This window comes from Calliphora vicina, chromosome 3, assembly GCF_958450345.1.
Source record: "Calliphora vicina chromosome 3, idCalVici1.1, whole genome shotgun sequence".
NCBI classification, from domain to species: Eukaryota; Metazoa; Arthropoda; class Insecta; order Diptera; family Calliphoridae; genus Calliphora; species Calliphora vicina.
In genome coordinates this window covers 123,997,880-124,008,805 of record NC_088782.1, presented here as the reverse complement: position 1 = coordinate 124,008,805, position 10,926 = coordinate 123,997,880, and the positions used below count along the sequence as shown (strand labels likewise).

At 25.2% G+C, this 10,926-nt stretch overlaps 1 protein-coding gene across 1 annotated transcript; it reads right to left on the bottom strand.

The window, feature by feature from the left end:
• Window positions 1-2,558: 2,558 nt before the first annotated feature.
• LOC135955222 (arylsulfatase B) lies at window positions 2,559-9,495 on the bottom strand. Its single transcript, XM_065505549.1, has 5 exons — window positions 9,375-9,495; window positions 4,980-5,184; window positions 3,955-4,341; window positions 3,484-3,903; window positions 2,559-3,424 (listed from the first exon to the last, which is right to left on the bottom strand). Exons 2-5 carry the CDS (start codon window positions 5,085-5,087, stop codon window positions 2,585-2,587), a joined length of 1,755 nt encoding a protein of 584 aa, XP_065361621.1. The 5' UTR covers window positions 5,088-5,184; window positions 9,375-9,495; the 3' UTR covers window positions 2,559-2,584.
• Between the last annotated feature and the right edge of the window lie 1,431 nt (window positions 9,496-10,926).

The following is a 10,926-nucleotide window of genomic DNA, read 5'->3' as shown; positions in this document are numbered from 1 at the left end:
ATTTCATACAACATAAATTACATGTTCAAAATATTATTTTAACATTTTAAAGACCCCTAAAAGTAGGCAACATTTTTGAAAGATTAAGAATTTTTAAAAACTAATAAAATCCGAAATTTGAGAAAAAATTAGGAAATTATATAAAATAAAAATAATTTTTTTAGATACTTAGTAAGTATTTTTAAAATATTTTTTAACATTTTAAAGACTCCTAAAAGTAGACAAGAATTTTTTAAAAATTTTGAATATTGTAAAAATAATAAAATGCGAAATTGGAGAAAAAAAAAGGAAATTATATAAAATTTAAATAATTTTTTTAGATATTTAGTAAATATTTTTAAAAAATTAATTAATTTTTAAATCTATTCAGAACGTAAATTAGAATTTTATTTCGTTTTTCGTTTATTCCACTTTATAACAATCCAATAAAATTAACCAACAATTTTAATATTCCCAAAACCAATATTTTTTAACAAAAAATTTTGAAAATAATTTTTTCCTTATAAATAATGCTTGAATTTAGAAAATGTTTAAAACCGAAATTAGTTTAACTTTAGCCAAAAATACAAAATTATTGGTTATTTTATATAACTTAAATTTTAGGTTTAAAATAATTATTTAATATTTTAAAGACTCCCAAAAGTAGGCAACATTTTTGAAAAAAGTTAGAATTTTCAAAAACTAACAAAATTTGAAATTGTGGAAAGAATTAGGAAATTATATAAAATTAAAATAATTTTTTTAGATACTTAGTAAGTATATTTAAAATTTTTTTAAAATTTTAAAGATTCCCAAAAGTAGGCAACATTTTTGAAAAAAGTTAGAATTTTCAAAACCTAATCAAATGCGAAATTGAAGAAAAAATTATTAAAATAATTTTTTTAGATATTTAGTAAATATTTTTAAAAAATTAATTAATTTTTAAATCTATTCAGAACGTAAATTAGAATTTTATTTCGTTTTTCGTTTATTCCACTTTATAACAATCCAATAAAATTAACCAACAATTTTAATATTCCCAAAACCAATATTTTTTAACAAAAAATTTAGAAAATAATTTTTCCTTATAAATAATGCTCGAATTCAGAAAATGTTTGAAAACGAAATTAGTTTAATTTTAATCTAAAAATACAAAATTATTTTTTCCTTTATATAGAGTAGATTTTATGATGAAAACAATTTTTTAACATTTCAATGACTCCTAAAAGTAGGCAACATTTTTTAAAAATTTAGAATTTTCAAAAACTAATAAAATCCGAAATTTGAGAAAAAATTGGGAAATTATACTAAACTAAAATAATTTTTTTACAATATGAATAAATATTTTTTAAAAATTATAAAATTTTTAAAAATTTTCAAAAAGAAAATTAGAAGTTAATTTCGTTTTATTCTATTTTTTTCAACAAAAAAAATCAGAACTTTTTTTCCAAAAAACATAGTATTTTTTTTTAATAAATATTTTTAAATTTTTTACCCCACTGTTAATTTTTTGGTTTTACCAATTTAACATTGACTTGTTGTTGATTCTTAAAGTCATTAAAAAAACTCTCTAAACAATAACAATTATGTGCATATGTCTGTATATTATTTTAAATAGATGGCTGGTATTGTTGTCAAATTAAATTAAGCGTAAAATTAGAAGAACGTGAAATTGACAATGCAACCAACACGTTTGTAGGTTTATATTTACTTCAAGTTTTTTAAGGTCTACAAAAAAAAAACGTTTTAAAAGACATGTTTTTAGTTTTGTTTTTTTTTATCTTAAAAGGAAATATTCAATGTTAGATAAAGTACATTACAAAATTTACAAAAAGAAAAAAACACTTGCACAAATAGCAATTGATGACGAAAAAACACGTTGTATTTAAGCTTTACAAAATCACATTTCAATTGAAAAATATTTCAAACAATTAAATAATTACCTTATGGCAAAGAATCTCTGATTTTTTTTTCTAGTTGTTTCAATTAGAACATGTTTTGCGTTACTTTTAGAGCGTCTGTAGTAATGAAAGGCAAGTGTATAAACGACTGAGATATATTTTTAAATAATTTTATTGTTTAGCTTAAACAATTTTAATTTTTTGTTGAATTTTTAAATGTTTTTTTTTTTCTTAAAAAGCTTTTAAATAATTTCTTTTAAGAAATTAAAATATATTTTTTGGCAATATTAAAGATTTATTAAGTTACTTTTATTTGCTGTCTTTTTTAAAAACAAGTTTATTAAATTTTTCAATTAACTTGATAAAATTTTATTATAAAAATTTGTTTTTAAACCTTATTAAACGTTACGTTTTGTTTTTGAACTCTTTATACTTCCACTACCTTTATTGCAACCCTGCTAAGTTGATTTAGCAAAGACACAAACCCCACATATTCAACTCCACCCTGGAAAAGTGGTGAATTTCTGTTTAAAACAAATTAAGCCGTTATAATTGCAAAGCAGAGAGATTTCTTGTAACAGTAAGATAGAGAATTGAGGAAAGAGTAGTCAGCTTGTTACTCTCTCCCCTTTTTGGCTACTTTTAACCCATTTAATATTAAGAAAACCACCAATTCAATTGCTTTTTAAACTAGAAAATTTATTTTAAATCATTAAATATCTTAAACCTAAAACAATACTGGACATTAGAAATACTTTAACACAACCCAAAGCCATCATAGTTTCCCCTGAATTGCCCTCTATAATATCTTCCCACCAGGTCCATTCACCCCCAAACTTTGCCGGATCACAACGCTCATCCGCCGGTTTATTATTAATGGCATGAGCATGCTGCCTGAAATATTCTACACGTTCCAGCATATCATTTAATATCGTAGAACCTTCATATCTTTCATATAGATTATGCTGCTCACATGGATCATCATCCAAATCAAATAGACAAGGATATTCTAAAGGATTACAGCTCGAACTAACTACACCATGATCCAAAACACACTGTATTAAGGCCGAATTACGCAGCTGAGTGATATTGTGATTGGCGGAAGCTGATAATTTGTGTAAATACTGCCATACTGGAGTAGATTTTACCAGTTCTTCGTACACCGGAAAACGAGGATCAATTTGTGAGGTATCATTAGCAGCGGGGCGCTTTGAAAGCCAGCCATCGTATATACCCTCTTGGGTAGTACCATTGATAAATTTCCATCTACCCTTGCTGTAAACTTCATATTGGAATATACTATCGATATTGTGTAAAATTTCACGTTCCACCGATTCGTAGCCATACTTCAGGGCTGACCAAAGATTTAAACCATCTAGTTTTAGCTTATCCAGATCTAAAGGAATATTTGCAGCTGCCGCCAAGGTAGGCAATAAATCTGCTATATAAATAGGCTGTTCCCAGATAGTGCCCAACTTGTCCAATTGTGTGGACCAGATAACAGCCGCCGAACGAATGCCTCCCTCCCAGGGCGAATGTTTTTGCTTTAAAAAGAAAATAAATCTTTAAAAGATTCTAAAATATATAGCTTATTTATACTAACCCCCCTCAAAGGATAATTGCTGGCTGTGGTGGCATGCATACCCACAGTGGGTCCTCCATTATCGGATAGAAACAATAAAATGGTATTATTTAAAACTCCATTTTCCGCTAAACTTTGCACCACTTCACCCACACTTTCATCTAGTTTGGACATCATGGCAGCATAAATTCTTCTTTCAGGATTTTTTATATAAGCAAATTTTTCAATTTCTTCTTCGGGGGCCTGTAAAGGCTTATCATCATTGGCACTGTGAGGCGCCAAATGGCTTAAGATCATGAATAAGGGTTGCTTTTGGAAATTGTGCTCTCCTATGCGCTTCAAGGCAGCCTGTGTCAATAAATCGGTAACATACGAGCCATTACCCTCATAAATCGGCTTGAGATTATCACGAAAATCATGGCCCCGCGAATAGTTTTTACCCTGGTAAACAAAAATTAGTTTGTAATCTTAATTTCTCTATCTTTTACTTACAAACTGCTCCATGGTTTGATCAAAGTAGTCCACATAGGAACCCAAATAACCATAATGTTGATCAAAACCCCTCAAAGTGGGCGTATATGCTTTGCGCGACATGCCCAAATGCCATTTACCTATGAGGGAGGTATAGTAGCCATTCTGGCGAAATATTTCCGCCATTGTGGTCTCATTCACGGGCAGACTCCAGGGCTGATCATTCACTATGACATAGTGCTGCATGCCCGTGTTAATGGGATACTTTCCGGTGAGCAAGGCCGATCTAGAGGGTGTACACATGGAGGGGGTGTATAGATTATTCAAAATCACTCCACTGTAGGCCAAGGCATCGATGTTGGGTGTTAGGAACTCATTGGAGCCGCGAAAGCTGACATCATCGAAGCCCTGTAATAAATAATTTCGATGAAGAGGATTAAGAATCGCTGCTCTGTAAATGACTCGATCTATACGATTAATATAACATGATCTAGACTGTCTCAGTGAAGTGTAGCTTATATAATCCAATAACTTGTAACTAACAGTCTCAAAACTAAACTCAAAATCTCTTTGATTGCAAGTTATAAAAAAATGGTCCTTCGAACTTGAGAAATATTAAAAAATACGACTTTAAATTTAGTTTTGCTTAATAAGGGCATGATATTTAAATAAATATTAATAATTTAAAATATAAATAATCAAATTAATGGCAAATTCAACTCCTTACTCTTGGATTTGTAATAATGACTTAAAGGTCCTGCGAATCCACAAGGTTAATAAAGAAATTTAATTTTTTTTGTAATAATGACTTAAAGGTCCTGCGAACCCACAAGGTTAATAAAGAAATTTGCTTTTTTCAAGACAGAATTGAATGCTACTTTATCTAACTTAATAAAGTTACTCAAAACCCCTTAGATTTCAAGTTATCAGAAAATGGTCCTTCGACCATAAAAAAAAATTTAAAAAATTCCGTTTTAAATTTTAGGTTAACTTTTTAAACAAATATCATTAATTTAATATATATATTTGTTTATTAAAATACTTACCATATCATCCGCCATAATTATAACAATATTTGGCTTGCTGTTACCCTCCCAAGCATGGCATACATTTATGGTTAGGCAAATTATTGCCACTAATTTATTAAGCCTCATAATGTTTGCAAAATTTAAGTAAACTCTTTTAAAACATTGAACTTCCAATGAAAATAATTAATTTAATTAAAATAAAAAGCTTGTTTTTTGGTGGCGTCTGAAAAAAAATTAAATGTAAGCACGTTTTTTTATATTACATTTATAAATAAAATAAAAACAATTTACATATTTACAATATTGTTTTAAAATTTTCTTAGATTACAAAATAGAGATAATTGTTAAAAGAATTTACAACACATGTTGTTAATGTCATTGATTAGTCGGTTGTATTTTACATTCGAAATAATTGATTTTAAAGGGATTTCTGTATAAGCAATTAACAAATTTAATGCTTATTTTACGGTTTGGAAAAGTTTTAAAAAATAAATAAAAAATAATTAGCTTTAGTTTAAAATTGTTTAAATTATGTTCAAGTAGTTTCGTTGTTAAGGTTGATGATAAAGCTATTGATTTATTACAACTTATTTATATATGACAATTTTGTAGATTTTTTACTTGTTTGATTATAAAGACATAAATGGTCCTACAAACCTTAATTATTAACAACAAATTGGTTTAAATTGAAGTAATAACACAATAAAATGTCTAAGTAATTATTTATATCATTAAAATCATTGTACTAATGCCATGCGTTGAAATAATATTTTCTGGTTCAAATGGTCCTTCGAACCAGAAAAAGTTTTTTTCACAAAATCTCTACAAATATTGAAAATTTTACAAAAATCAAGCTAGTTTTAGTTCTTTTTGATCATAAAATCATAGTTTTTGACATTTTTGTTGATTTAAGACAATTTTTCTAAAAAGCATATTTTAGCATATAAAAGCATATTTTTATTAATTGTGGTAAATTGCAATAAACTTAAGGATAATGTTGTATAAATGTCTTTATTCAGATGTCTTTAAAATTTATTGGAAATAAATTCCCACATTTTTTAAAGAAAATACCCAAAATTTCCCAAAAAGAACGAAGTATCTCTGGGAACTATACAAAATGTTGGAAATATTGTTTTAAGTTCATTTCGATGTAACAAATACTGAAAATTAAGCTAATTTTAGTTCTTTTTGATAACACAATCATAGTGTGTGAAATTTTTGTTGATTTGAGACCATTTTTTTAAAAAGCATATTTTAGCATATAAAAGCATATTTCTATTATTTGTGGTAAATTGTAATAAACAGATGGATAATGTGTTCTAAATGTCTGTATGCTGATATATTTAAAAAAAATTTTAAATAAATTCCTACATTTCTTAAATAAAATACCCAAAATTTCCTAAAATAGAACAAAATATCTATGGGAATTATTCAAAATGTTGGAAATCTTGCTTTGAGTTCATTTCGATGTTAAAAATTAAGCTGGTTTTAGTTGTTAGTTTTCGACATTTTTGTTGATTTAAGACCATTTTTCTAAAAAGCATATTTTAGCGTATAAATGCATATTTTTATTATTTGAAGTATATTTAAATAAACTTATGGATAATGTTACACAAATGCATTTATGCTTATGTCTTAAAAATTTGTTGGAAATAAATTTCCACATTTCTTAAAGAAAATACCCAAAATTTCCCAAAAATAACAAAATATCCCTGGAATTTATACCAAATGCTTGAAATCCGCAGAAAATTTTGCTATTTGTAGCTTATTTTAATGTTAAATGGCAATTTGTATTGTGTTTAATATTTTTAAGAATTTTTTCTCAAAGGCATATTTTAGCATATTTTTATAATTCGTTTTCTATTTAAACAAACTAACAAAAATATTATGTAAATCCAATTATTCTGTTGTTTTTAAAATACATTAAATCAGATTCCCATATTTTATTAAGAAAATCCCCGAAATTTCTCCACATGTTAGACAATTTGAAAATTTCTGTTGATTTTATTATTTTTTTTTTTCATTTTAAATCACTATTTTCAGCATTCTAAATGTTTTAAGCCATTTTCCTTAAAAGCATATTTTGAATATTTCTAGTATATTCTTAAATACTCATAGATAAAGCTTTATACATTAATTTATATTGAAATCTTTATAAATTTAATGAAATAAATTCCCATATTTCTTCAAGAAAATCCCCAAAATTCCCAGGGATTTATCCCAAATGTTGAAAATCTTTAAAAATTCAGCTTTTTTAAAGAGTTTTAATTTTAAATCACTATTTGCAACATTTTTAATGTTTTAACAGCTTTTTTCTAAAAAGCATATTTTTGCATATAAAAGCATATTTTTATTATATCTGGTAATTGTTAACAATCTAACAGAAATCTTACAAACATTCACTTATAATATTGCTTATATGAATTAATTTCATCAAATTCCCATTTTTGTTTAACAAAATCGCCGAAAATTCCCAAAAAGTAAAAAAATTTCAAGAATTTAAAGTATTTTCAAATGTTGAAAATCTTTGAAAAATAAAGCTGTTTTGAGTTATTTTTGATGTTTAAATTACAATTCGTAATATTTTTAAGGATTTACGATGTTTTTCATAAAAGCATATTTTAGCATAAAAAAGCATATTTTGAATATTTCTAGTATTTCTTAAAGCAAATCCCCAAAATTTCCCTGGGAATTATACCAAATCTTGAAAATATTTAAAAATTCAGCTATTTTTAAACCTTTTTTATTTTAAATCTCAATTTGTAGCATTTTTAAAGTTTTAGGAACATTTTTCTAAAAAGCATATTTTTGCATATAAAAGCATATTTCTATTATTTCTTGAAATTGTTAAAAATCTAACAGAAATCTTACATAAATATGGTTCTACTCTTGTTTATATGACTTAATTTAATCAAATTCCCATTTTTGTTTAACAAAATCGCCAAAATTTCCCAAAAGTAAAAATTTTCAATTTCTTCAAATGTGGAAAATCTTTGAAAAATAAAGCTGTTTTGAGTTATTTTTGATGTTTAAATTACAATTTGTAATATTTTTAAGGATTTACGATGTTTTTCATAAAAGCATATTTTAGCATATAAAAGCATATTTCTATTATTTCTTGAAATTGTTAACAATCTAACAGAAATCTTACAAAAATTTACTTATACTATTGTTTATATGAATTTATTGCATCAAATTACCATTTTTGTTTAACAAAATCGCCAAAAATTCCCAAAAGTAAAAATTTTAAAGAATTTTCAATTTCTTCAAATGTGGAAATTCTTTGAAAAATAAAGCTGTTTTGAGTTATTTTTGATGTTTAAATTACAATTCGTAATATTTTTAAGGATTTACGATGTTTTTCATATAAGCATATTTTAGCATATAAAAGCATATTATTAAATTTCCGGTAAATTTTGACAAATTATGGGAAATTTAATATAATTTGTTTTAGACTTATGCTGTTTTGAGTTATTTTTGATGTTATGAAGTTTTTCATAAAAGCATATTTTAGCATATAAAAGCATATTTTCAAATTTCCGTTAAATTTTAACAAATTATTGGAAAATTTTATATAATTTGTTTTAAACTTAATAAATTCTCATGTTTTTTTACAAAATCTTTAAAATTGAGTTCAGTCTCTTTCAAATTGCGGTATTGAATTTAGCATTTTACTTCGATTTAAGTTATTTGTTAATTTATTTTAATTTTCTGTTCATGTTTAATTATGCTAAATATTCAATTAAATTGTATGAATATGTAATACATTTTACATTGGAAAGGTTTTAAAGGTTACGTTTTTGCGGCCGCTGATTTATTTTTGTTATCAGTTTATTATAAAACACGAAAATCTCACGTTATGGTAATTAAATTTTGTGTTGTTTTTTTTATTTATTTATTTTTCGCTGAGTTTAAATATATACTAAAATAAGTATTTTTTTAATAACAGTCAATAAGTAATGTAGATAAATTCTTTTTTTTATTTATTTATTTTTTTTTTCAAAAAGAGTGTCAATGAAATTTGTTATAATTTTTTGCTGATTATTAAAAATTTTTTAAATAAATTTAAATTCCCACAACTGTCTGGTTTCTGTTTTTATTTAAACAAATGTGTTGTTAAAACAAATTTATGGAAATTTTATTTATTTTAGATTTAATAGATAACATCTTTTAACTATGGCTTAATTTAAAAAACCATTTTGGTTTTAGCAAAATTGTCGCTTTAAAATTTAATTAGCTAAAACAAAACGTATTTATTCCATTGTTTAAATATCGATTTTTTTAGGGAAAACTTGTAAACACAATAAACTTGGGTTTTTCAAATCGATTTTGTAACAGTTTTTTTTTTGTTCTCTCTAAAACAAATTAATTTTCCGTAAAAATACTTTGTCTATAATAAACTTATGCACGCACCCACTATTTTTATTTATCACTATCAATTGCGATCGTTTTGTTTTTAATTTAATACTTTTTTTTTTGCTTAATATTATCAAATGAATATGACGGTATGCACTTGGTTTAAACTCTCGTTAATGAATGACAGCCATTCTATGGCTGATAATCGTTTTATGGCTTTTAGTTAATCGTAGTTAGAGAGAGAGAGAGATTTTCTACTTTGTTTATCTCTTGTTTTTAACTTTGATTTTTGTTTATTTACATTTTAACTGTAGTTTAAATGAGTAGATGAGGGAGAGCGAGAGAAAGATAGCGTGTGGGGTACAGTAAATTAAATGTAAACAAAACAAACACACAATCACATATACCAGGGATGGCAAAGTTGGTACAATTGTATTTGTTTTTGAAGTACAATAGTACACCAATGACTTTTCCAACATTATATTTGATTTTAATGGCAACTAAATGACAAGTTTAAAAATCTACATAAAAAATATTATTTAGCTTATGATTTATCTTCCATTAGGTAACAAAATTAAAAAAAAAATTTAAATTTTTTTCAACATTTTTATTAAATTTATTAGTGAAAATAAAATTTTTGACAAAAAAAAAAAATTTGTTCTAAATTTCGTTACGATATCTTCAACAGTTCCCAAATACCGAATTATTTCCAATCAAAAAAACCTTTCTAAAACACTGTGCTTTGGCAGCCAAATAATCGATTTTTTATAAAAAGTTAATCAACATTTTCAGCTAAAAATTTAAAATGTTTAATTTTAACAGGTAAATAGTTATGTATAAGGGTATTCAATTAATCGGTTTTCTGGTTTAATCGGTTAATAGAGCAAATAATTAATCAGGGTTTAGATATAATCGGTTTATTTTCAAATTATTCGATTAACATAATAATTTATTTTTTAATTTTAAATTGAAAAGAAAAAAACAAATTTTATATAAGCATTTTGTTAATAAAAAAAAAATTAAAAATAACATGAGTTTTTTTTAGGATTTTAGGGAGATCATCTGAAATAATCTTTAAAAAAAAAATAATATTTTTTAATTTTAATAAAACTTAAACTCAAAAAAAAATTTCTCATTGATTGTAGATGTTGTAGAAATCAAAAGTAAGGCATGATAAGGATATCCAATTTCTCAGTTATTTTTTTTTTTAGTTTTTCTAAGCATATAAAATCCTTCATCATACTACTGAAGTTCTTTTTAGATTTTTAATACTTAAATAGTTTCGTTAAGTTCTGATAACAGACTTGTTTCAGTAATGTTTTCCACTTCGTCTATTACCATGTCGTCCTACGACTCATTAGGACAAAGTTCATCATAGAACATTCTAGAAAAAAGGTCATTAACAAATTCCCTAGTTTCAGTTTTCGTACTAACTATACCTAAATCAAAAAACTATTGCTAGAAGGGAATGTTCACAAGTTAAGATTTACAATTTCGGTTAATCGACACAAAGTAATCGCTTTATTTGTTATTTGAAAATCGTAAATTTTAAATTATTAAAACAGTTACGGCCATTTTCACAATGTACGATTAAAAGTTAACGTGAACT

Coding starts and splice junctions, on each gene's coding strand:
- LOC135955222 (XM_065505549.1), bottom strand. CDS start 5,087: ATGAGGCTTAATAAATTAGTGGCAATAATTTGCCTAACCATAAATGTA. Junction 4,342..4,979: donor TAATTATGGCGGATGATATG/GTAAGTATTTTA, acceptor TATTTATTACAG/GGCTTCGATGATGTCAGCTT. Junction 3,425..3,483: donor GCAATTATCCTTTGAGGGGG/GTTAGTATAAAT, acceptor TTCTTTTTAAAG/CAAAAACATTCGCCCTGGGA.